The following is a 27,726-nucleotide window of genomic DNA, read 5'->3' on the forward strand; positions in this document are numbered from 1 at the left end:
GTGATGCTCAGGGGACCTTGTGGTGTTGGGATTGAACCTGGGTGTGAGGCAAGGTCCTGACCACTATTCTACTCCCTACCCTCCTGTTCAAGTATCTATTTCATTCTTCCTCAGCCCTGTTTTCTTTTTCAATGTTAAAAAAGTATGCTTTAGGGGCTGGAGTGATAGCACAGCGGTTAGGGAAATGGTTAGTAACAGTTTCTAAGGAAGGTTCAGTGACCCTTCATGACCGGCCAGACCCAACTGCCCAGTTCCTTGTCTCAGGAAATTACTCAACTGGGAGTTTACCATAAACTGCAAGTCCTGCTCCAGGGAAACAGAAACTGAGGCCTCATTGAGACGTGATGTTAGCTGCAGCTTGTCATAGCATCAGTTTCTCCCTCACAGGTGTTCCATCCCATTCATCTCATATTCATTCATCCCCGGAGCCCTGCCGGGAGTGGCTACTGAGTGCAGAGCCAAGAGTAAGCCCTGAGCATTACCAGGTGTGCCTCCCCCTCCTCCAAACTAACAAGAGAGACAGTGGTTAAGAACACACACCCTAGGGGCTGGAGCAATAGTACAACGGGTAGGGCGTTTGCCTTGCACATGGATGACCCGGGTTCGGTTCTCAGTATCCCATATGGTCCTCTGAGCACCACCAGGAGTGATTCCTGAGTGAAGAACCAGGAGTAACCCCTGTGCATTACTGGGTGTGACCCATAAAGCAAAAAAAAAAAAAAAAAGAACACACAACTTGGACCGGGGGGAGAGCTCAGAGAGCTAGGGCAGAGGCTGTGCATGCAGGAGACCTGGTTCCGCCCCCAGTACGGTACGGTCCCCAGAGTACTTCGAGGACTGACCTCCAAGCAGTGGTCCAACAGTAGCCCCTGAGCACTACTGGTGTGGTCTGAACATCAAATAAAAAGAAGAAAAGGACACAGATGCTAGAGATAGACCTTCTGAGCTTGGCTGCAGTTTGAAGCAACCCATCATCATGGTGTGGCTTTATCCAGAGTACTCTGTGTGTGTTGAAGGGGGTGGGGGTGCAGAGGCACCCCATATTGTCCATCACCAAGCCCTCTTCTGCCCAGGAGTGATCCCTGAGCACTGATTCCTGAACACGTTGGGCTTGCCCCCGCCTCCAAATGAAGTCAAAAATCAGAGAGAAAGAGAGAATGAATGAGGGAAGGAAAGACTGAAAGAAAAAGAAAGAAAGGAAGAGAAGATAAAGAAAAAATCCTGGGCCTGGGGTTAAACTCAGTTTGGAAACACATGTTTCCCATTACTGCACTACCAGTTCTGAGCTCCTGGCATTTGTCACTGAAGCATACTTTTTTTTTTTTTCCCAAGGAATCATTCTCTGTTATTGCTTTCAACTTAGATAAACCACCTTCTAACTGTTACTGGGAAACCTTCTGGAGACTGAGTTCTGTTATCCAAAGTGATGGCTGTGGAAGATTGCTGACAATCTTTCACATTGTTCTTCCTAGAAGACTAATTCTTTGAAAATAATAACAAAAGGATAATAGGGTCCCAGTTATAAAAAGGACCCTGAGCTCATGGATGGCATTATTTTCCAGGTCAAGGAATTCATTTCAGCTTCATCTGCTTCAAACTGCTGTGTAGACTCTAGTTGCTGTGATGAGGGCAAAGGGCACAGGGCAAGGTTCAAGCAAATCACTTTTCTAAACAGAAAAGGCAGTTGCTATTCTGCAGTTAGCCACAGTTAGCCTGGTGTTTCACTGAGAATGGGATTAAAGTTTAAGTGATTTAAGTGTGTATTTTGTGTATTTAATCCTGTACATTTATTTTATAGTTGCTTATTTTATTGTCTATACAAAAGTTACGGAAGCTTATTGCCAAAAGGAGATTAATAAAATATAAAAATGAATTGCAGGGGCTGGAGCAATAGCACAGCGGGTGCGGGTAGGGCATTTGCCTTGCACACAGCCAACCCGGGTTCGATTCCCAGCATCCCATATGGTCCCCAGAGCATGGCCAGGAGTAATTACTGAGTGCAGAGCCAGGAGTAACCCCTGTGCCTCGCCAGGTGTGACCCAAAAAGAAAAAAAAATGAATTGCAAATAACGTACTTACATTTTTTAGTGTGTGTGTGGTTTTTTTTTTTTTTTTTTTTTGCTTTTTGGGTTACACCCGGCAATGCACAGGGGTTACTCCTGGCTCTGCACTCAGAAATTATCCCGGCAGTGCTCAGGGGACCATACGGGATGCTGGGAACCAAACTTGGGTCGGCCGCGTGCAAGGCAAATGCCCTACCCGCTGTGCTATTGCTCCAGCCCCACAGTTTTTAGTTTTTGAGTGACACCCACCCTGCCCTCCCACCCTCCTTTTGTTGCTGTGACTTTCAGGGTCCTGCCTGGCTGGGGTGCTGTGGGATGCCAGGGATCACAGTTTGGGGAGCACACGTGGGGCCGTACTAAGGATATAAGAGGTGCTGGGACGAAACTCAGGGACTAGGGGGGTTTGAGCCACAGTGTCTTCCCCCAATCTGCATCAAGCTGAGAACACAGTTACGAAGTGAAGTATTAATGTCAAGATTTAGATCCACAACCTTCCTCCCTCGCGCATCTGTTTTCTTTGCTTGCATCTGTCCACTCCGGAGAAGCCTGTGTTCTCTCTTGGACACATATTTTCCCTCTTTCTCTCCTCTCACATCTTTCTAAGCAAATTTCATCCAGTAAAAATTGCGTTGGTTCATAAAAGAAAAAAACAGATTTTTTCTTTTCCCCTCAATTTGAGCTGCAAAATGAGCAGGTGGGACAAGTGAAGGTTTGGGAGTCCAAATGGGGGCTTTGAAATCCACTTAGTTTATTTCTTACACAGATGACAGAACATGAGTTACCCCTTCTGATTCTTCCTCTTTAAAATGGGGACATGTCTGCTTTGAAACTTTTAGGTTATTTAACGAGCTACATTTGGGACAGATTTTGGGACACCCCGAAAAATATTCGCTCCAACATTCTTTTTAACTCTCTCCTCCCTCCCAGTGGAAATTTTACTACTAAATTCTGAGAAAGATCCAAAGTTTTCGAGTAAAAACTTTCTTCATGTATAAAATCAGGATGCAGGAAATGCTTTCTCGGGGACTGAAGCTCGCCCCGGCCAACCCCAGATGAAGCGCGCCACAGGGGCCCGACCCTGTGCGCAGGCGCCAGGGCTCGCCGCCTGCTCGGCCCCGCCCGCTCGGCCCCGCCCACCTAGAGCCCCGCCCACCTTCAGCTCCGCCCTTCGCCCAGGCGCCGCCCGCCCTGCCTCGGCGCCTTCCGCAGCGGCCGGCTTCCCTTCAGCCTGCGCTGCGCCCTCCCGGCCGCGGGCGTCGCTGTGGCCGACTCGGCGCTCCAGGCGCACACTCCGGGCGCTCGGGCCCGGCTGGGAGGCGGGGCGAAAGGTGAGGGGCGGCGGCGGCGCAGCGACTCGGGCGCGCCCGCCGGAGCCCGGCCGCGGTGCCTGCGCGATGGCCGCCTCGGTGTTCTGCTGCCTGCGGTGCTGCAGAGACGGCGGCGCCGGCCACATCCCCCTGAAGGAGATGCCGGCCGTGCAGCTGGACACGCAGCACATGGGTGAGGTTCCCGGGCTTCCCCAGACCCAACGGCCCGGCCGGGATCGCGCCCCCTCGCCCCGCCCCGCCCGGCCTCGCCGCCCCCCGCCCCCGTGTTTTCCCGACCCGGTTTCCTCTCGCGTGTGTCCCCTCCGCTCCCCTCGGCCCGGCTCTTGGTCAGCGCCGGGCCCCGGAGACGGGTGTGCGGACCTCGGGGCCGCCCGTGCTCCCGCTGGCCCCGAGCTGCCCCCTGGCCGGCCCGTCCCGACTTCCGCGGCGCCGAGAGGCTCTCGGGGGTCGCGGCAGCCCGTCTCCCCGGTGTGGCTCGGCTCCCGGGGGCGGCCCGGCCAGTGGCCCAGTAGCCCGGCGGCCCGGCCCTCCCTCGCCGCCGCGTCCCGGGGCCGCCGCCTCCGCCCCGCCCGGCTGCGGGAGCGAACGACGCCTGGTCCCGGCATCTGCGTCTCCCCCGGGGGTCACCGGCGGGCACGGCGTGCGCGGCCGCCCCTCAGCCCCTCCGCCCTCCGCCCGGCCCCACGGGGCGCGGAAGCGGCCCTCGCTGTCGCTGTCTGCTCCCGGAGTATCCCCCCAGGAGAGCTTCCCAGGGGTCCTTCCAGTGAGGCGCTTGCTTTTGGAGGGGGGATTATTCTGCACCGAACATGCTGTGCTTCATTTTCCTACGTACCCAGAATTCTCTCCTTCCTAGATCTCTTATAATTCTGGAAGTTCTCCCGCTAGTCTCCTTTTTCAGACTGGCTTCTTGAGTGGTGGGTCGGGGGCTGCTCCGTACGACGTCTTGTAGCTTTTTGAAAATTTGTTTTAAAATACTTTATGATATTATCAGCAAATGTTTAATCTGAGATTTTTTTTATCTGCCTGTATACCAGCATTAGGTGAAATTCACCAGGCCAGTGGGATCTTGAGTGAGAAAGGCTATGAGCCCCTGTCCCAACCCATCCACGGAACCACAGACGTGATGCTTGTAGGCTGCCGTGTGTGTGTGTGTGTGTGTGTGTGTGTGTGTATGTACTGTTAACTCTTAGCTCTCCTAGCAAAAGTGAACTTAATACATAAATGTGTACGTGTAGATAATACATAAATATGTACGTGTAAATAAGAAAACTTATTTATCTATCATGAACATAGAACTTGGATGCCCAATTCTTATCATTTTCCCTAGAAAATGTTTCCACCCGTTTATTCGTTCACTCAACTGCTATTTACTGAGCCATTCTCAGTGATGGGGTTTCTCAGGAGAGAACACAGTGAAGGCTGCTCTGTTGCCAGCTACTGAATCACTACTACAGTCTTCTTAGGAGAGCATTCCTCTGCTTTGGTTTCTTGTACCCACGCTTAGATATTTATTGTGTTTTGCCTCCCAAGCAAAGGCTGGGGGTCAGGGCGTCCAAGCCTCTCCTGAGGGTTCTTAGCCCAGCAGGACGCTAAGGCCCGAAGACGCAGTGCTGCCTGGCTGCCTGGTGCACTGGGATTCTCGAGGTCCCCCAGGGGAGGGCAGGGGGCATGGGCCTCCAGGGCTCCACCTTGTGATGCTTGGGGGTCCATATGATGCCCAAGACTGGCATCTGTGTTCCTGCCATACTGTCTATTCAGCCCTCCACTATGTTCTGTTTACAAAAACTGTCCAAAACTTTAGTAAGATTACCCCCAGATTTTCTGTTTGCATGAGGTTTCTTTTTTTTCTCCTGAAATTGTCATCCAGTAAATTAGGATCCTTAAGTTACAAAGGAAGCCTGACTTTTAGAAACCAAATATTAGCACAGAGAGAAGAGAGAGGTTTGTTAAGGTAGGAGTACATATCAAGCATAAATTGACTTTGAGCTGAAAATATTGGTAGCATGATGAGCAAGTATGCATGTATTTGGCTCTTACTTGCATCAAGAGCCTTATGTCTCACAAAGGGGGGTCCAGAGCGATATCACGACCAACTCAGGTGTGATCCGTAAGGTTGACCCCCTGAACCCCGCCAGGTGTGATCCCTGAGTGCAGACCTGGGAGTAAGCCCTAAGCACTGTTGGGTATGACCCAAAAACAAATTCTAAAAGACCGTAAAGAATGTGATTGTATCTCTCTCTCCTGTCTTCTCTTCCTACTCTCCTGTATCCCCATTTGGTCCGTACCCACAGTGCTCAGGAATAGCCATTGCATGGTGGGCATTGAACTCGGGTCCCCTGTGTATGGGCACTAGTTCTTTACACTGGCTCCTCAGCCCTCTTTTTCCTTTTTTTTTTTTTTTTTAAATGAAAACAGTCTAGGGTCCAGAAACATGTACAGTGGGTAAGGCACTGGCCTTGCACACAGCTGACATTCTTCCCATATATTTTATATGCAAGTAAGTGTTGACTCAGAATTTTCCCTTAGCTTGGTGATCCAGCATCATGCAAAGCCACTTTGGAATTCCTCTTTGGGGAGAATTTTTGACATAGTGTTTATACATATACTCAGTTTTACCATATATTCTACTTTAGTCACGAATCAGTTTTTTAGAAATTACAGTCTTCCGAGGTACCTTGAATGGATGTCCTTTATTTGAGAATGTTTCTTAAAACACATTCTGGCTGTTTCTGTGTGTTTATATTGTTATATGTTATAGGTGCTGTGCTAGAATTTGCCTTGACTCATCTATTTTGTCTTTTGGGCCATGTGTGGTGGTGCTTGGGAAGGACACTGTCCCTGGTGATGTTCACGGGACCAGGTGGTGCTGGGGGTCAAACACAGGCCCCCCTCAATGCAGAGCATGTGCCCGACCCATTGTGTTACATCTTCATCCCAGATCTGCCTTAGCTCTGAGTAAGAATACATGGGCCCAAACATAGGATATCTTTGTACTTAAAAGCAAGGAATATAACAAGCTTAAAATAATTTCCCAATGATTCAAAAATATAGTAAACTACTGAATTCTAATACGTCCATTAACTTACCACCTTTGGATGAGGTCCAGGATATTTTATTAGAAGGTTTTTATATATATGAAGACCACAGAATGTTAGTAATTAAGAAAAAGTACCAATTGAAGAATTCTAGGAAATATGTTTCATTTATAGTTCATTCAGTTACAACTAGTCAATCAAACAAACAAAACATGATTATTTAAACAATGATTGGAATTTAAACAAAGATTCACGTAAAGGGGGAAAGTGCAAAACAACTGGTTTCAGTATGCCAAGAATTAGAGGGCTGGAGCAATAGCACAGCGGGTAGAGCATTTGCCTTGCACGTGGCAGACCCGGGTTCGATTCCCAGCACCATCAGGAGTAATTCCTGAGTGCATGAGTCAGGAACCCCTGTGCAACGCAGAGTGTGACCCAAAAAGAGAAAAGAAAAGAATTGATTTACCCCCCTCCCATTATTTAATAATTATAATAGCATTTTTTATTTTTCCAACTTGTAACTTTAACTTGCTTAACCGTCTCCTTGTTTCATTAATCATAGACACATACAGATGTATGCATCATATCCTTATTTGTTCTCATTCCTTTGAAATTATCTCATTGGTTTGAGAGTCATCTGGGGGTAGTCGAGGGCTATTCCTGGCTCTCTTCTCAAGAGTGACTCCTAATTGGGCTCAAGGGATCACATGTGATGCCAGGAATTGCTGCTTGTCTTACTCCTGTGCTCTCTCTCCACCCCCCACCCCCCATCACTCCTTTTTCACTGTATCTTTAAGTTCTATCAGTCTGACATGTATATGGTTATGGTTAATGCAATGCCCCTTTCTCCATTGTAACCAACCATAATAACTTGCTTAAAGAATAGCTATGGGCAAAGACATATTTTGTATATATGGTGCTAGAGATTGAACCCAGGACTTTGAATAAATATCACTGTATCACTGTCACTGTCATCCCGTTGCTCATCGATTTACTCGAGTGGGCACCAGTAACATCTCCATTGTGAGACTTGTTGTTACTGTTTTTGGCATATTGAATACGCCATGGGGAGCTTACCAGGCTCTGCCTTGCGGGCTAGATACTCTCAGTAGCTTGCCTGGCTCTCCGAGAGGGAGGAATCGAACCTGGGTCAGCCGCTTGCAAGGCAAATGCCCTACCCGCTGTACTATCACTCCAGCCTGAATAATGTATATGCAAATAAATATATGCAAGGAAAATGCTCTATTGCCGAGCTAAAAGATGAACTTTTTTTTTTTTTTTTTTGCTTTTTGGGTCACACCCAGTGATGCTCGGGGGTTATTGCTGGCTTTGCACTCAGGAATTACTCCTGGCGGTGCTTGGGGGACCATATGGGATGCCGGGGATCGAACCCGGGTCGGCCACATGCAAGGCAAACGCCCTATCCGCTATGCTATTGCTCCGGCCCCAAAAGATGAACTTTAAGACTGAGCCCAAACAGACTCTGTCATTGTCTTATTTTTATGTAGGTAGTATGCCCCAGTTACAATCCCTTTTCTGGATTTTGATATCCTGCTGTTTCTCATAGGTGCTTGTTTCTATATCAAGGTTAAGTAAACACTGACTTTTGTCTTAAAATTTAAATTGTCTGGGCTGGAGTGAGAGCCAACTGGTTTGATCCCTAGCATGTCATATGATCTCCTGAGCCCCACCAGAAGTGATCCCTGAACACAGAGCCAGGAGTAAGATCTGAACAACACCGCATGAGCCCCCCTTTTCTTCCTCCCCCCCACCAATAAAAGGGAATTTAGAAGTCATTTTTATTTTAAATTCACCTCTGTAATTTGCTTTAGTTTGGATGCTAGGAGTTTCCTTCGTTTTCATTTTATGTTGCACCTTTTATTTATTTTTTTTTTGGTAAAATTTATTTCTTCTGCTTTCTGCTGCTTATATTTGAAGCCTGACTTCCAGGATAACTTGCAGCAGCTCCCTGGGGTGTGAGCTTTCTCATTCTGGTCCAGCAAGAATGATAGTGTCTATTCTGTCACCCACAGACGTCCTGAAACCATCTCATCATACTAGTGACTCAGGTCAAATAACCCATCACTGTGGCCAGGAAATTAGAAATGCACTGATTGATTTAGCCCAGGTCAGAACTATCCCTGAAGCCAGAGATTGCGTCAGCTTCCTTGGAACTTCTTAAATCTCCGGTGGGCTGTCTGTTGGGAAGGGGAACACAGATGCTACATGTGCATTAACCGGGACATTCATTTCTTTCTATACCAGTTATTTGTTGAGCATCTGCCAAGAGCCAACTACTCTGTGGTCTCTGGTGCCAGGGAGAAGCTAAGCTCTAGATACATTCCAGGGCTAGATGGTGTAACTGTATATAATGATGTATAAAGGTATTTTCACAGATTTAGAGGCTTAATGTTATAAAGAAAAAGTGAGTGCTAATTAATTTTTAGTAATTGTATAATAGTATTCCACTTTTAAGAGTTTCTTATTGGTTTAGAATTGTGATGGAATCGAAAAAGTTTTCACTTCTTTTATGTATTTGGTCCCAATATTTTTTCTCTTAAATATGAATTTAATCGTGAAGTAGCTACAACCTTATTCACACCTATTGTTGTGGTCTCATTTTCTTTAACTAGCTCTGGAGGATTCCCACACAATTAAAGGATAGCTCGAATAAACTATCATTAGCTTTATTTCTTATGTTGGTGTATGCTCTAGTCACATTCTCTTTTCTGGATTTTGGTATCCTGTGTTTCTCATAGGAGAAACTTATTTCTGTAAGATTAAGTAGATGCTAATTTCCTTTTTTTGTAATTTTTTTTACTTTTTAATTTTTTTATTGAATCACTGTGAGATTCATAAAAAGCTTTCATGGTTGAGTTTCAATCATACAATGATCAAACACCCATCTCTCCACCAGTGTGCATTTTCTGCCACCATTGTCCCCAGTATCCCTCCTGCCACCCTCACCCCTTCCTGCCCCGTGCCTCTGTGGCAGGCAACTTCCATCTTACTCTCTGCTTTGGGGCATCATGGTTTGCAATACAGATACTGAGAGGCCATCATGTTTGGTCCTTTCAGCACACATCTCCCATCCTGAGTGACCCCTCTAAACCACGGAGTGATCCTCCTGGCCCTTGTCTCTTCTGTCCTTAGGTGTTAGCCGCATATTATTATGCTATTTTACATTCCACAAATGATTGCAGTCATCCTATGACTGTCCCCCTCTTTCAGACTCATTTTACTTAGCATGATATTCTGTGTCCATCCACTTACAAGCAAACTTCATGACTTCATCTTTTCTAATAGCTGCATAGTATTCCATTGAAAGAGACATGCATTTTCATTTAAAATTTAAAAGTTTAAACCTGTGTGATAAGTTTACTCGGTAACCAAAAACAGCCAGAACTGCTTGGTTTATTTGTTACCAGTGAAGTGGGGATATGTGCCATGCATTTTGGGAGTCATGATAGTGTTGTGGAATATTTTTGTTTGTTTGGGGGCCATACCAGGCTGTACTCAGGACTTTCTCCTGGCACTGGCTCTGCATTCACGGGTCACTCCTGTGGGTTCTGGGAACTCTATGATGTGCTCGGGATTGGACTGGGGTTGGCCACATGCAAAGCAAGTGTCTTACTTGGTGAATTATCACTCTGGCCCGTGGGATATTTTTTGCATGGTAGAACTAAGCCTCTTTTTTTTTTTTTTTTTGCTTTTTGGGTCACACCCGGCGATGCACAGGGGTCACTCCTGGCTCTGCACTCAGGAATTACCCCTGGCGGTACTCAGGGGACCATATGGGATGCTGGGAATCGAACCCGGGTCGGCCACGTGCAAGGCAAGCGCCCTACCCGCTGTGCTATCACTCCAGCCCCATAGAACTAAGCCTCTTTATGTGTGCTAAGAGACATACTTTCTTAAACCAAGATTTGGGATCATGTTACCGAAAAATAACTTTCTTGCCTTTATCCAGTGTTATTCAGTTAAAATACTAAATGAGAATGAAGTGCAGTTATGTTTTTCGAAGCTTTGCTTGCATATTATAGTTAATTGAGAGTAGCAATCTTAAAGCATATTTAATATTCTAAAGTTAGCATTTTTAGTATCAGCTACAAGAATGTAGATATTCTTTCTGTATTTCATGTTCTCCCCAATTCTTACCTAAAATGTACACTAGCATAGTATATTGTGTCTAGCAGATATTAAACCAGTATACTATATATTATGCTTATTGAAATGAAAATTGTACCAATTTACCAGCATTTATTTTACATGCTTATAATTTTATTTAAGAAATTTATTGTAAAATTGATTTATTGATGACAAATTTGGAAATGACTTATGCATGTCTTGAGGTATATTTCTCAAGGCTGGAGAAATATTACAGTCATCAGGTGCTTGCCTCAGTTGGATCCTCAGCCATGAGAGCCATGAGTAAGCCCTGAGCACAGCCAGGTGAGACCCTCCGAAACCAAAAAATAAACAAATACCTCTTTGTGAGAAAATCCTGAATGAAGTATTTAAAATTATTTAGGATAGTTTCTGCATTTCAGAGTGCAAATAGTATCTATGTTTTTGGTGGGCCAAAAGCCAAAAGTTGAACAAAAATTAACCATGATTTTGAATTTAAAAAAAATAACAACACTTTACACATGTCTGCTTTTCTTGTTTAGGAACAGATGTTGTCATTGTGAAAAATGGGAGAAGAATATGTGGAACTGGAGGTTGTTTAGCCAGTGCACCTTTGCATCAAAACAAAAGTTACTTTGAGTTCAAAATCCAGTCCACAGGTTGGTATAATGTATGTATGATTCTGAGTTTTTTTCTTAATTATAATAATATAATCTTGAGATTTCACAGTTCAAAATCTTCTGAAGTAATCACATTTAGAATTTGGTTAGAAACCTAAAGTCTGTACTTAACTTTTAAAAATAATACATGAAGTGTTTTAAACTGTATACCAATTTCGAGTATTATAATAGTTAATAGTGAGATCTGCGGGGCTGGAGTGAGTACAGTGGGTAAAGTGCTTGCCTTGCATGCAGCTGACTTTGGTTCATCCCTGGTGCCCCATATGGTCCCCACAAGTACCACCAGGAGTGATCCCTGAGCACAGAGCCAGGAGCAAGCCCTGACTGAGCACTGCCAGGTGTGACCTCAACAAAAACAAAACACAAGCAATAACAACAAAAAAAGTGTGGCTATATTATAAATGGAAAACTTTTTTTTATAGACAAGTCAGCTGTAGTTTTACTCAACTAGTATAAGTGGTGTAAAATATCACTTCGGGGCTTGTTTTCTAAATTAGCTTTAAATACTGATTTTTCTCTGTGTATAAGATAAACATGAATCTGTCCTCTGTTTTGTTTTTGGTTTGGGGTTGTTTTTTTTTTTTCCTTCAAATTTTGGCCATGCCCAGCCATGCTCAGGTAATGCTTGCTTCTCTTCTCCAGGGTCGCTGCTGGCAGTGCTGGGATTAGAACGGAGGCCATGACTGCAGCCTCATGCGAGGCAGGCACCCTAATCTTTGTACTTTAGTCCTGTCCCATTCTTTACAACTTAGTTCACTGGCAGCAGAATGTCTCAGGTTAGAGTAGGCCCTGTGTGCCACCAGCTGTGGCCCCTCGCCCCCAGAAACCAAATGATAAAAAAATTCTAATGCCCATATACAGCACTTTTACGAGTATTTGAGTTATCTTGTAATCCCTATTATGACTAATAATTCCTAGGTGAGGAATCGGAGAAGCGTCGGTAACTTGCCAAAGCCGCCATTGATCAGTCAGGATTTACATCCAGGGAGTAGGGCTCCGGGGGCCACTTTCTCAGCTCCTAAAGTCTGTGGTTTTTAACTGCCAGTCCTCAGACCAGTGTCAGCCCACAGGAATCCTGTTGGAAACCAGTCCTGGGGGTAGCTATACTGCATCTTCAAAAGTCATAGTATAATTTGCAAACTACCTTCAAGTGACATATTTTGTGTGACTGTGGAGACAATACCAACGCTATGCGGGGAGCTTAGACTCAGGTGAGGCATGTTCCTGACCCTTGAGCTACATCGCCACCAAAAGAATTTTTACTTTAATTAAGAAAAAATAGGTTATTGATAATATGTCACTTAAGAAGTATAAAAACACTTGCTCTTCCATTATTTATTCTTTTCAAGGGAAAAAACACATTTCAGAAATTGAATCGAATACCAACAGATTACCTTTCAAAGATATTTTCATAAAGAGTGTTCTAAAACTTGTTTATGTGCTCTTGTGTTGAAATCAGTGCTTTTTCTCAAGTGCTAAGACACATGATTTCTTTCCTTTTATTTTATTGATTTTTTGCTTGGGGCCATATCCAGTGGCGATCAGGGGCTGTTGCTGGCTCTGTGTTCAGGAGTCCCGTGGGAGTATTCAGTGAATGGTATATGATGCTGGAGATTCAAACGGGTTTTTGGGATTCAAGGCAAATGCAACCATGTCACTGACCCCCAGCAAATGATTTCTTAAGGGTCCAGTTTTTATTCCAATACTGCCTAAAATCAAAAGGAAATAAGAATGTACTAAAGCACCTATTATGCAACAGAATTTTCTTTCCTTTAGTAATACTGCTTCCTCAGTATTGTGATCAGTCTCATACAATTTTTTTAAATCTTAATAAAAATATCTTAATTTTTTAATTAACTTTTTCAAGATTGATATACTCTGACAAGTATGGAATGGTTTTTTGTCCCTTCCCCAGATGATACAAATCTTATTGAGATATCGCAGGTGAAACAGGAGAAACATTCAACTTAAAGTACTTTAGGGGGCCGGAGCGGTAGTACCCTTGCATAAGGCAGGCAGTGAACCCAGGTTTGATCCCTGGATCCCTGGTACCCTATATTGTCCCCTGAGGACCTCCACGAGTGATCCCAGGGTGCAGAACTAGGAGTGAGGCCTGAGCACAACCTTGTGTGCCTCTGCCCCAAGTAGTTTTTTACCTGGTAAAATGTGACAGTCTCTTTCCATAGTGGGGTGGGGACTAGAGGGGAAGTTGAGCACACCCAGCAGTGCTTAGGGCTTACTCCTGGCAGGACTCCGGGGACCATATGGGGTGCTAGGGATTAAGCTCGAGTCAACTGTGTGCAAGGCAAGTGCCCTACCCACTGTACTATCTCTCCAGCCCCATGTCCTTTAAAAATAATTTATATTCTCCAGACTTGATGGGCATTTTAAATGGTCTCCATTACAGGAATCTGGGGTATTGGTGTTGCAACTCAGAAAGTTAACTTGAATCAGATTCCTCTGGGTCGAGATGTGCACAGCCTGGTGATGAGAAATGACGGGGCCCTGTACCACAATAACGAAGAGAAGAACCGGCTGCCCGCTAACAGCCTTCCTCAGGAGGGAGATGTGGTGGTGAGTTTTCTTGAGGAATTGCTTTCCACAGTAAATGACTAAATTTCAGCTGCTCTTAGTACACCGAAATAGTTGTGCCTGAGTTTGAATCCCAAGGCGCTGGGATTGGCTTTCCTTGAACTGTTCCTTGGTGTGAAGCTGCTGCCTCATCTAGCTGCTGCTGCCTACGTCAGGCTGTTGATGGCCAGCTGATCCTCATGGATTCTTCTTTTCCACTCAAGGGAGGATATTAGTGATGGCTTGGCTGCTAATCAACACTTGCTGAGCTTTATTTATGTTAGGAAACATTAGGTGTTTTTGCAGCTGAAACTATCTTAGAGAACAGTTCGCACTCATTACTTAATTTATTATGAATTTCTGTTACAGGGTTGCAGGAGTAATTTTATCGGGAGCGTTGGTCCTTGTTAACTCAGTCTTTTAAAATTCCCTTCATTTTGAGGGCTCTTCAGAAAACTGGCCTCAGCATTCTAAGACTTGACTGTAGAAGTGTTGTTCTTTGAAAATTGGAATTAGAAAGGATTATTGAAACCATGCTCTTTTTTTTTTTTTTTTTTTTTTTTTTAGCTTTTTGGGTCACACCCAGCGATGCTCAGGGGTTACTCCTGGTTCTGCACTCAGGAATTACTCCTGGCAGTGCTTGGGGGACCATATGGGATGCCGGGGATCGAACCCGGGTCAGCCGCGTGCAAGGCAAACGCCCTACCCGTTGTGCTATCGCTCCGGCCCCCAAAACCATGCTCTTTAGAGATCCAAGTAGATGTATTTTACTTTTTGCCAAATATTGAAATTATAATTAAAGATGTCTTTCCACCTACTTGCTCTCATACAGTGTCATCTTGTAGATATGAGTTGAGCCTGTTACCACCCGTAAGAACAGAGTCCTAAGCTGCTGTCCTCTAACCAAGGTACCTTAAAAACAGCCTTGGGGGCCTGGCTCTGGGCCCTCGTGATAGGAGTCTGTAAATAATGAAGGAAACTTTAGAATGATGGTGCAGACGGGTTGACAGGTTATTTGGATCAAAGAAAGGTACAGTATTTTCTGTTTAAGTGACAGAGGGTTACAGTAGTTGAAATGATTATTTTCAGCCACACAGTATTGCCACACTATACCCACCTCCAGAGTGCCAGCAGCCCTCACCACTGTAGGAGACCCACTCCTGAGTGCCCCCCCACTCCCTCCCCACCGCCCCAGCCTCTGCTTGGTAACCTTGTAATTTAGAGTTGGAACATGTGGAATTTAAGATTTTTAACTACAGTATTCTCTTTTTGCTACAATTAAAAAAAAGAAAAAGAACAGCAATTGCATTAAACATAGCCAGTTAAATATGTTAACATCTATTGTAATAAGTCACATTAAAACAGATTTTAACTAGATAAATCCTTGAAAGTGATTTTTTCTCTAAATTGATTATAGTCAAAAGGGGACAAAAGGCATAAACCATTTTTTGAAAATCTGCTTTTCCCCATTCTTTCTTCCTCAGTAGTCGGTTCAGTATTTGCAGATCATTGCCAGATGTCTGTAATGTAAAACACCCTTCATTGAACGGTTATTTCTTGAAAAAAAATCTTGAAGTCACGTTAATGCTGTCAGCCTATTTACATTAAAAGATGAAATTCAAGCAGTAAAAGTATAATCAGCTACAAATGTTTTTTGGTTGGTGTAGCAAATGTCTACTGTGTGTTTTTCTTGCCTTCATTCACTGAAATGACTGATACCCTACATTGACAGATTTAAGAACCATTTTTAGGTTGTCAGATTTGTTAAATTAGACTGTTTTTCATGCCCATTCTTATAAAAGGAAGACTAAAAGAAGAATTACATGCAGAATCAAGAGAAGCAAGACATTTCTCTACCATATTTATCTCCTTAGTTTGAACATGTGACAACAAATTTCACCAAATTGCTGGCAGTGGCATAGGAAAAGTAAAATGGATTCTAAAATAGAAAAATGTTTTCATATGTGTAGAATTTTAGTCATATGTCATTCTTTGAGTCGAAATTAAGGAAAATAGGTTTTTAATATCCAACCAAATGATTTGTGTTTCTATAGTATTCACGTAGTATTGATTGGAGCTGGCCCAGCATGAGGAAAGAAGACACGAAACTTCTCAGGCTTACTCTTTCCATCCATATGTCGTTTGAAGATGACTTTCTAGAATTGTTTTTTTTTTTTTTGTAGTTTAATTATGGGGCAGGTACTATTGTGAGTGCCTGGCAAGGGTTTTGTATTTTAAGTAACTTCTTGTATGGGATTATTCCAGGGTTGATGAGATAACCAAGGCTTAGTTCAGAATCTTAGTCTCTAAGGGGCTGGAGCAATAGCACAGCGGGTAGGGCGTTTGCCTTGCACTCGGCTGACCCGGGTTTGATTCCCAGCATCCCATATGGTCCCCTGAGCACCACCAGGGGTGATTCCTGAGTGCAGAGCCAGGAGAAACCCCTGTGCATCGCTGGGTGTGACCCAAAAAGCAAAAAAAAAAAAAAAAAAAAGAATCTTAGTCTCTAAGCTAGCACACAGTTAATGATAAATGGACACATTTTTTGTTACCATGAGGGCAGAGTCAAACCTAATTTCTAGGTAATTAACTAGATGGTGCTGGCTGGAGGTCCGGGTTCGCACGGCTCCCCTCACTTCTTCCCTTGTATTGGGATGTAGGTTGGGTTCCAGATTGCATACTTCTGTGCATACTTCTATGTTGGCAACAGGTGTTGCCAACAGATGGCGAAAGACACCTGGATTGCAACTGCTGATCTAAACTGCTAGCTTCATCTATTGGAAGGAAACCAAAGCAATCCGCTTTTTCTCAATATTCCTTAACCAGTGTTAATATTAACTAACTTTGCTAAGATTCGAAGGGCTCATACCTCTTCATCCTCAGCAATGGAAAACAAATTATCTAATGCTTCCTTTTCAGCAGGTCTGACTTTAGGGGAGAGACTCTCCAAACAATAATAGTGAGTTTTGTTGAAATATTGTATGCAATCAAAGTGAAAGTAAAGTGAAATTTATTAGTTACACAGGCGGGGGGGGGCGCTAAGGGTGGGGGGGCTAGGGGCGTGGGGGGGGTTAGGGGTGTGGGGGGGCGGGGTGGAGCTATACTGGGACTCTTGGTGGTGGAATATGAGCACTGGTGAAGGGATGGGTATTCGAGCATTGTATAACTGAGATTTAAACCTGAAAACTTTGTAACTTTCCACATGGTGACTCAATAAAAAATTTTTAAAAAATAATAAAAATAAAAAAAAAAAAGATTCAAAGGGCTTTGGGGAAAGAGGCCCGGTGTTGGGCTGCACCTAGCAGTGCTCGGGAACCACATGAGGGTGCTGAGGGTCTGAACGGGTTCGGCTGTCTCTGTGTTTAAGCTGTTCCATCAATAATGTGATTTATGGGGGGCTGGAGAGATAGCACAGCGGGTAGGGCGTTTGCCTTGCACGCGGCCGACCCGGGTTCAAATCCCAGCATCCCATATGGTCCCCTGAGCATGGCCAGGGGTGGTTCATGAGTGCAGAGCCAGAAGTAAACCCTGTGCATCGCCAGGTGTGACCCAAAAAAGCAAATAATAATAATAATAATAATAATAATGTGATTTATGTCATTGGGGGCACTACAGGGGGAATGATGATAACACCTTTCTAGCTGTGAGAATTAATGAGTAGATTTTTAAGGGACTACGATGGTGCTTAGGGCATAGTCCAGGCTATCAGGTATTTTCTAGAATTTTTAATAGTACTTGTTACTGATATTTCTGTACCATCAGCGATGTATAAAGTGGTATCTTTTGTTCATTGTGTTTTTAAAAATACTTCAGGGCTGGAGAGATTGCACAGCAGATAAGGGGCTTGCTTTGCACACAGCTGACCCGGGTTCCATCCCCTGGCATCCCTTGTGGTTCCTGACTGCTAGGAGTGATCCCTGAGTGCAGAGTCAGTTGTGGCCCAGCTCGACCACCACCACAAAATCTCTCAATCAGCTGTTTCCTGTTGTCAATATTAATTTTTAATTATATTCAGTAATAAACATCAGCTTTACTTTAGTAATACTTGACAAACTTGAAATCAAGAGAGAGAGAGATTGAGAAGTGTGTGATCTCTGGGCTGGAGCAACAATACAGTGGGGGAGACGTTTGCCTTGCACGTGGCCATCCCGGTTCAATCCTCAGCACCCTGAATGGCCTCCTGAGCCCCACAGCACTGATCTTGAGCACAGGGCCAGGGGTAGTCCTACGCTCTGCTGGGTGTGGTCCCAGCCCCTTCCTCCTCCAAAACAGAAGGGCAGGAAGTGGAGAGGGCAAGGCACCAGGCAGGGAGGAAAGGAAAGGAAAAAGGAAGGTTTTTTGGGAACTAAGTTGTAGGAGGGCACTTCTTGCTTCTTTGCAACTTGAAAACAGGCAGAAGTGGAAGGCCCTAATGGTGAAAGTGTCACAGTTTCCTCAGCAAGGGAAAAGTTAAGATAGGAAGTTCAGTGCTTTCCATACAGATTTAAAAGGTCACTCCCTTCACCTTTTCTGAATACAGAAGTCTGTTATCTGACTTTAACACTAGGATTTGAACTGTTAGCATTTGTTTTACTTCTGATACGAACTCTTGGGATTTATATTTAATATACATTTAATATAAGTATTTGAGTAGTTTGCCTATATACTTAAATATTTATATTATGTAAATATAAACATAAATTTTCTTACAATTTTTATCCTTCCATTATCACCAGTTTTTGTTTTTAGATCAATTTAAATAGAACTATCAAATTGAGTACACTTAAGAAAGCTACTGTAATCTGTATTGCAAACCATAATGCCCAAATTATGAGAGAGAGAGAGAGAGAGAGAGAGAGAGAGAGAGAGAGAGAGAGGGAGGGAGAGAGGGAGAGAGGAAAGTATCTGCTGTAGAGGCAGACTGGGGAGTGGGGAATGGCAGGAGGGAAACTGAGGACATTGGTGTGGGAAATGTACACTGGCGAAGGGATGGGTGTTGGAACATTTTATGACTGAAACCCATCATGAATAACTTTGTAACTGTGTATCTTACAGTCAATTAAAAAGTTAAGATATTCAAGATTTTAATGAAAAAAAAATTTTTAAAGAAAGCTATTGTTAGCTGATTATACTTTGTTGTCACGCTTCTTAGTGCTTTCTGTCTAGGTTATTTATGAAAAATTTATAGAAAAATACATAATTTTACCTTAAAAATTTTTTTTTATTCTTAGGGTATTACATATGACCATGTAGAGTTAAATGTATATTTGAATGGAAAAAACATGCATTGTCCAGCATCAGGTATACGAGGAACAGTGTATCCAGTTGTTTATGGTAAGCTAAAAAATTTCTAAATATTAAATTTATGTTAACTTTTGCTTGACCTTTTTTTTAAAGAAATATTTTATTGAATCACCGTGAAAAAAAGAATGAAAAAAAAATTACAAAGCTTTCAGGTTTAAGTCACAGTCAAATACTGATTAAACCCCCATCCCTTCACCAGTGCACATGTTCCACCACCAAGAACCCCAATACACCCCCCTCCCATCCCACCCCCCATTTAAGTAGCTAATGATATTCCCTTTATTCTCTATAAACTTTGAGTACATTCCATATTTCCATACAGAACTCACTATTATTGATTGGAAATTTTCCCCAATAATCAGGCCTGCTGAATAGGCATCATCTAATAATTTCCCTTCATTGCTGAGAGTGAAGACTTTGAGTCCCGCGGCCGCGCGGTTTTGGGTTTCTAATATTTTAGCTTAGTTCACAGTCAAAATGGATGGCTGCAAGAATCCGCTCTGGTGCCAAAATGGGTTAGGAGACCTCAGGATCACAGTCTTTAGGCGCGGAGGGTCTGTTTCTCGTGCCTCGGCTCCGGGTCATCTCTGGGCGGAAGGTGCACTGGGAACGCCCCCCCCCCCCCCCCCGACCACCTGCAGGCTACGTCACTAAAGAAGGTCCTACCTCCGGGTTGAGGGGTCTTAGAGGGTGGTTCTCACCATGTGGGCGCTGCCGCTGCCGCCATTTTCGCTCAGAAAAATGGGGTGGAGAGGGAAAAATCCCTCCCCGGGCTGCACGAGGTTGTAGCTCAGTTCACAGTCAAAATGCATGGCTGCAAGAATCCGCTCTGGTGCCAAAATGGGTTAGGAGACCTCAGGATCACAGTCTTTAGGTGCGGAGGGTCCTTGCTTGACTTTTTAAAATTAACATTATCACTGTCATTTTGAAGCCTGGGCAAAATGTTAATGTACTCAGTAGGATATTATTAAAAGTGTTTATTTTCCCATGTATTTTTTTGAACTTGCCAAATACAGTGCTTATTTTTAATTATGCAGTGACATGTTTCCATTTTTGCTTTGTGATCGTAGATTCTAGAAAACTCAAAAAAATTTACAAAAACCTTTCTGCCACTTAAAGTTTTGTGGAACTTAAAACTAGGAAATGTTATTGTAAAGAATACTTTGGAACTAGAGATGGGGGTTTTAAGTAGATCAGACATTAACTACATTTATAAAATTACCTAAATGTTAAGCCTCTACTGAAAGAAATTCTTTGGTTTTTGATAGCTGTGTGTGTATTTTACTATAGTTTCTATACGAGTGTGTCATTGCAAGAATTGGGTTACTTAAAAAAAGATGGCTTTCTGTCATTAATTACTTGAATTCCCTCATTCAATACAGAAGATCTTTATTAGGAAAAAGTAAAAAAAAAAAGCCTCCTGCTTCTTTTTTTTATTATTTTTATTTTATTGAATCACCATGAGATAGTTACAAACTTTCATGTATGGGTTACAATCTCACAACGATCAAACACTCATCCCTCCACCAGTGCACATTCCCCTCCACCAGTATCCCCGGCATACCCCACCTTTCCCACCCTTCCCCTGCCTCCATGACAGACAATATTCCCCATACTCTCTCTCTACTTTTGGGCATTATGGCTTGCAACACAGACACTGAGAGGTCATCATGTTTGCTCCATTGTCTACTTTTGGCACGCATCTTCCATCCCGACTGATTCCTCCAGCCCTCATTTTCTTAGTGATCCCTTCTCTATTCCATCTGCCATCTCCTATCTGCTCATGAAGCAGTCTTCCAGCTATGGGGCAATCATCCTGGCCCTTGTACCTACTGTCCTTGGGTATCTTTTCTGGAAAACAATATGGACAGTCCTTCAAAAACTAGAAATTGAGCTTCCATATGAATCTGCAATACCACTTCTGGGAATATATCCCAAGGATGCAAAAAAGCACAGTAGAAATGACATCTGTACCTATATGTTCATTGCAGCACTGTTCACAATAGCCAAAATCTGGAAACAACCTAAGTGCCCTAGAACAGATGACTGGTTAAAGAAACTTTGGTACATCTACACAATGGAATACTATGCAGCTGTTAGGAGAGATGAAGTCATGAAATTAAGTGGATAGATACGGAGAGTATCATGATAATGAAATGAGTCAAAAAGAGACAGACATAGAAGGACTGCAGTCATTTGTGGAGTATAAAATAACATAACATGAGGCAGACTGTGGCTTCTTAAACTGAAAACCTCCTAAGGTTTTTTTTTGATCCATTCCAATCTGGTTTTCTATTCCATTGCAGAGGAAGTGCTACCCTTCATGTTAATAAAACTTTAGTCTGTAGTTTAGATTTTAGTATCTGACATTGTCATTCTCCTTCAATGCCTATAAATATTCAGTCTTTTTTCTTTTCTTTCTTTCTTTTTTTTTTTTTTTTTTTGCTTTTTGGGTCACACCCGGTGATGCACAGGGGTTACTCCTGGCTCTGCACTCAGGAATTACTCCTGGCCTCCTGGCGGTGCTCAGGGATATGGGATGCTGGGGATCGAACCTGGGTCGGTCTTGTGCAAGGCAAACGTCCTACTCACTGTGCTGTCGCTCCAGCTCCTCAGAGTCATTTTTGTTCCCAGAATTTCTTTTCCTAAACTAATTCCCTTAGTAGTGCTGTGGTTCCCTTCTCGTATAGGTTGTATTACTTGCAGGATAGCCTATACTGTATTCTTCATTTGTTTTTCAGCCTGGACTGGCTTCCCTGAAGCCACTTTTGATAAAATCTTTAGTGAGCTTATGAACTTTAAGTTTAGAACTCAAGGTTTTATTCTGCATTTATTGTCAGTTAGAAAATACTTAGTAATGCATAGTAATGCACTTGTTTAACAAATGGCCATGAGGTAATTTCCCATGTCCTTACCATAGTTGAGATAATGGATGTATTCATCACCCTTAAGAATTTTCTCAGGGGCCAGAACAATATTACTGTGGGTGGGTAAGGCATTTGCTTTGCACTCAGCTGACTTGGGTTCGATCCATGGCACTACATATGGTGCATCATGCCCTACCAGATGTGATCACTGAGCACAGAGCTAGGAGTAAGTCCTGAGCACTACTGGGTGTAATCCCCAAACAAAGCAAAAATAGTTTTCTGTTCACATATAATGCTTCCTGTTCACCTGTTACCCCAGACCCATTCAGACAGCCAGTGACTATGATTTGTTCATACTGTCCTGCGTTTATAGATTACTCTTATCAGTAAAATCACATTGTTTGTACATTTGCTTGGTCTGGATTCTTATACTCAACATGACGGTTTTAAGATTTATACGTAAATCTTAAAAGTATAACTGTAATATGTATCAATCATTCATTAATTTTTATTGCCACGTAGTATGCAGTTCATTGTGTTATGATACCTGTTAGTTTTTGAATAATCATGTAAAACTTTTTAATCTTTGCCATTTTAATTTTTATTTAATAGTTTATAGAATGTGTGTGTTTTTTTATTTAATCACCATGAGATACAATTACAAAGCTTTCAATATCAGCTTTCAGCCATATGATGTTTCAATACCCATCCCTCTACCAGTGTTCATTTCTCACCACCAGTGTCCCCTGTATCCCCCCTGCCAAACCCCCCCAGCCTGCATCTGTAGCAGACACTTTTGTTTGTCCTCTCTCTCTTCCTCCTTCCCTCTCTCCCTCTATCCCTCTCCGCCACTCTCTCCCCCCTCCCGCCCCCTCTTTTGAAGGACATTATGGTTTGCAATACAGATTCATGTAAAACTCTGTGGATTGTATGCTCTCATTTCTCTTGGGTAAATGCTGGTATAAAAACATGTCGAAGCAGCCTACAGTCTAGTTCCCAGTATGATACCAGTGTCAGTTTTCTGGATTTGATGTGCTGCTATAGTTAAGTAATATGTTACCCTTGGAGAGAGCTAGGTGAAGGATATACAGGACTCTATTATTTTTGCATCTTCCTGTGAAACTATAATTTTTTTCAAAATAAAACTTTTTTTAAAGTAATACCTCTTAATAGAATAAAATTGAGACAATAAATCTTGACAAATAGGGAAAAAATCTTTTCCTTAGTCAGCATCTAGAGATGATAATAATATTTTAATGTGTATCCTTTTAATGTTTTGACAGATTTTGATCTTTATTGTGGCTCTTTTTGTGTACCCTGTTTTGTAACCTGGACAACATAATGTGCTTACTCTTTTTGCCTATTGATACTATATTATGGAAATGGTTTATATTATAATTATGTATTCATTCAAATTAAGGTGATGTTTCTAATTCATTGTCTTTTTTCCTATCTGTAGTTGATGACAGTGCTATTTTGGATTGCCAGTTCAGTGAATTTTATCATACTCCTCCACCCGGTTTTGAAAAAATATTATTTGAGCAGCAGATCTTCTGAATGTATCTTTTTTTGAAACTTGTATTTCTGCACTGTTTAAAGTGTTTACCATTTAATAAAGCTTTATGTGACCTATAGATAAAAATATATTCTTAAAAATATGCTTGTAATGTCACTTAAGGAACAAGGTGTATTCACTATGTTTATACCACCTGGAAGATGTGATTTTAAAATGCTTACATTTTGTGATACGAGTCAGCATTTTGGGTGGTCTATTTAATTCTTATTTAAATGTAATATGGGTTTGATTAAAAGTATTAAGTGGAGATATTGTACATAGATATTTAAAAGAAAATCTTTGATATATAAAATAATTGTTTTGATAGAGATGCAGAGTTGGGTGGGCTTTTTGTCATTTTTAAATTTAGACCTCTAACTTTTTAGTTGTACACTTCTGTAATGTCGTGTCTTGGTGTCCTTGTTTCATATACAGTATAACAAAGTGTCAGAAATTATATGTGGTGAACTTCATATTTGATTATTTATGTACTGTAAAATTTGCTACTTTTGTTAATATTCAAGTTGTATGTCATTGCTTTTGATTTGGTTTGTAAATATGTCTCAGTGCTTGTCACCGTTTTGTTGAAGACCATTATGCTGTGTCACTTCAACACCCAAATAAGTACTGGTTGGTTAGTGACGTTGCACACACTGGCAGTTAGAAAAGTATGTATGATGTCTTCAACTTGAATGTAAATGAGATTATTCTTTTAAGGACTTGATTTGCAATTCTGGTTTTGGTAAGAACAAATAAAATAATAGTAAATAAGGAATATTCAGTACTATGTTAGACATGTGTTCTTCCTTTGTTACTTAGTAAATTCATTTCTCCCTTGATTATTTGAGAATTATTCATTTCACCCTTAATTATTTAATTAATTAATTGATGAGTTAGTTCTGTGAGATCAGGCCTTTACCTTTCAGTAAAAATCTGTTCCTCAGCTATCTCGCCATTCACATGAACTACTCACTCATCTTTAGTACAAACCCCTTTTCACATGAACATGTGGGATGCACACATTTCACTCCTGCATCAACAGGAAGTTGTATGTTTCCTTCATTAGGACTGAAGGGAATCTGAATTGTAAGTTCACCACTTGATCCTATTACTTCCTTAGTCTCTCCACCCGGTTACTTTTGTCAATATAAAAAGGAAACTCACCCTTGCTTACTAAGTTCTTTACAATTAGTCAAAGAAGGTGACACGTGTTAGTAGCTGGTCTCTTCAGCCCCTAGTGAATGCAGCTTCCTTGCTGACTCCGAAGCAGTCATTTTCCTAGCAGTGTCCTCAGACCAGCAGCTCTATCAAGTGGGAACATGTTCAAGTGGACGTTCTCAGGTCTGAAACTTCTCAGGAAAGCACCCAGCACTCTGTTTGAACAAGCCCTATAGGTATAAAGTTTGAGAACCACTGTTCAAAAGAGAATTATTTGAGAGTGATTTTCTGTTACAGACTTTTAAGAATATTTAAGATAGACATTTTGATCCACATTTTTTACTGCATAATATGTATTGTGTATTTGGTAAGGCAGTTTGAAAATACTTGAGTAACGTTAACATAAACCCCAAATTTTATTTATAAATCTATAGAGAATTTATAAGTAATTATATCACATATACTTTTTTGGTCTATGTCATAATTTTAATTTTTAGAGAACATGCTATATGGGAAGGTGGATTAAAGACGGCAGACAGGCAGGTAGGTGCTTGCCTTGCAGGCAGCCGCCTGGCTTCAGTCTTCAACACCACGTTTCCCCAAGCCACGTAAGCGATCCCTGAGCTAAACTCTAAGTATAGCTGAACGTAGCAAAACAACAGCCCCCCAAAAAGCAGTTTAACAGTCTTTTATAATGTTACCTACCAGTTGGATTTGGGTTTTTTTTTTTAAGTCAAACTTTTATTTGGTCATTATATTCTTTCTAAAGCCTGTCTTCTCTAGTCATGTAAAATAGAGTGATCTGAGAGTCACAGACATAGCAACGTTTTGATGAGGTCTAATGTGTTTTCAATCTGTGATTCTAAATTGAGGGTTATATCAAGCTGATTTACTAACTTTAATCTTGAGAAATGTAACAAATTCCAGTGGAGAGGTGTCCTGTGTCATCAATTGAGGACACTGGCCAGGTCATCAAAAAACAGGAAAGCCAAATTATCCCGCCCAACTGATGCCCCAGGGAAAGGACAAGTGAATGAAGGATCTTATTTGGGGTTCTCAAATAGAGAAAGGGCAGGTAAAAACTAATGAGATATGAAGAGGCTACAGACTCTTAAGTAATATAAGAATTAGGGTTCACATGCTAACTAGTAAAGTTTAATGTAAGATGTATGGGATTTAAATATTCACTAAGATCTGCATTTGTTCTTTTTATTTGTGTGGGGGCCATCCCCAGTGATGTTCATGGCTTAGTCCTGACTGCACTCAGAGTCTCTCCTGGCAGTGCTTGGGGATGCTTTATGGGATGTCAGGGATCGAACCAGATCAGCTGGTGTGCAAGGCCAGTGCCCTATCCACTCTGCTATCACTCTAGCCCTGCATTTTCTCTTGACTGAAGATAATGACCACTGTCTTAATTCTATATATTGTAAAAGTCAATTTTCCACACAACTATAGTTTTTCATACTCGGGCTAAACATTAATGGTTTGTTTTCTTATAGTTTTGGTGACATTCATATTACTAGGAGTTTGTAATGTCCAATATGTAGAATGAGGAAAATCTTATCAGTTTAACTACTAAAAACTTAAAGATTATTTGGCTTTTATACTGTAAACTGCCTTTGGCTTGTCAGTTATGATATTATATTTTCAATATGGATTACAAGCTATTTATAATTAACGGTATAAAATGGTTTGGCTTCACCAAACCATCAGTTCTCCATATCTGGGTGAGTATTCCTCTCAGTTGTTCTGGGGTCTCCTGAGCACTTCTGGGAATATCCTCCCCCCAATAAAACTGGGACCAAGTTATTGAAATAGTGGCATTAAACAATGTCAGCTGTAGTTAACAATGTAAATTAATTACATAGCATCTATTCAAGAATTCTATAGAAAATTTAAAATCTCGTTGTTGCCCGAAATGTGTAATCAATAGTTATTTAGGAATCACTACAGTGTAATGTAATTATGTAACAGTTGAATTGCCCATGTGTTGTGTTTCATAAATACTTAAGTATAATCCCTGCCTCATGCAACTTTGCTAATTGTAATTGAATCTTAAGTATGGCTCTAAAATAGCCAACACGGGGCTGGAGCAATAGCACAGCGGGTAGGGCATTTGCCTTGCTCGTGGCCGACCCGGGTTCAATTCCCAGCATCCCATATGGTTCCCTGAGCACCACCAGGGGTGATTCCCGAGTGCAGAGCCAGGAGTAACCCCTGTGCATCAGCAGGTGTGACTCAAAATGCAAATAAAGAAATAAATAAAAATAAAATTGCCAACACATACTGAAAAAGAGGGGAAAGGCGAGTTGTTAAACGTATGTGTACAAGTATATCCATTAAACAGCAACAAAACCGTATAGAAAAGATCATAAGGTAATAGACTTAAAAACGTTATGTTGGAAATGTGATTATAGATTTTATTGGATTTTATATTTAACTGATAATTGGGGGTGGTGCCCCACTGACTGCCACACTGCCCAGGGTCTCCTGAGTCAGTGAATGAGTAATGCTTGAGGGCATTGGAAGAGTTAGAAGAAACTCACTAGGTTATTGATGCAGAATTGACTTGTGAATGAGCATCATTCCAAGGAGAGGATGAGGAATAAAGTTTTTAAAAAAGTATGAGTCTCACAAATGTATTTCCAGAAAGACCCATAAGAGATGTGTTTCAGATGACTAAGGATTTATCAGTTGAAAAAAGATGTTTTATACTCACTTGGCCTTGAGGCAGAGTTATTGGGAAATTACAGGAAAAGAGGTTTCAGTTTAAATTACAGGAAAAGATATTTCAGTTTAAAATGGAAAAGAGGGTCCACCCTCACCTCCATTCCTCTGGGTGAGGCCCATATATAAAATATATTAAAGAACTTTACTATTAGTTCAGTGCAACAATTATTGCCTGGCAAAGAAAATGCACTTCTGGTCTCTGGAATTATCCTCACAGCTGCTTTCAAGTAGACATTTTATCATTACTCAGGTAGGGAAGCCAGCAGAGAGGAGACAATTGCAATTCCCTGAGAAAACTGTTTGTTACAGCTCCCAAGAGAACGAGCAC

General features: G+C 42.0%; 1 protein-coding gene across 1 annotated transcript; it reads left to right on the plus strand.

Annotated features, from left to right (window-relative positions):
* The first annotated feature begins 3,365 nt into the window (after positions 1 to 3,365).
* Positions 3,366 to 24,349, plus strand: SPRYD7 (SPRY domain containing 7). The gene is made up of 5 exons (XM_055121181.1): positions 3,366 to 3,563; positions 11,097 to 11,213; positions 13,642 to 13,808; positions 19,016 to 19,118; positions 23,415 to 24,349. The coding sequence occupies exons 1-5, from the start codon at positions 3,458 to 3,460 to the stop codon at positions 23,510 to 23,512; spliced, it is 591 nt and encodes a 196-aa protein (XP_054977156.1). The 5' UTR covers positions 3,366 to 3,457; the 3' UTR covers positions 23,513 to 24,349.
* The last annotated feature ends 3,377 nt before the right edge of the window (positions 24,350 to 27,726 follow it).

This window comes from Sorex araneus, chromosome 1 (genome assembly GCF_027595985.1).
Source record: "Sorex araneus isolate mSorAra2 chromosome 1, mSorAra2.pri, whole genome shotgun sequence".
NCBI lineage: Eukaryota > Metazoa > Chordata > Mammalia > Eulipotyphla > Soricidae > Sorex > Sorex araneus.

Excerpts from the sequence above, each read along its gene's own strand:
- SPRYD7 (XM_055121181.1), top strand. The coding sequence starts at position 3,458 with ATGGCCGCCTCGGTGTTCTGCTGCCTGCGGTGCTGCAGAGACGGCGGC. Across the intron at positions 3,564-11,096 it reads GCTGGACACGCAGCACATGG|GAACAGATGTTGTCATTGTG; the intron begins GTGAGGTTCCCG and ends TTTCTTGTTTAG. Across the intron at positions 11,214-13,641 it reads GTTCAAAATCCAGTCCACAG|GAATCTGGGGTATTGGTGTT; the intron begins GTTGGTATAATG and ends TCTCCATTACAG.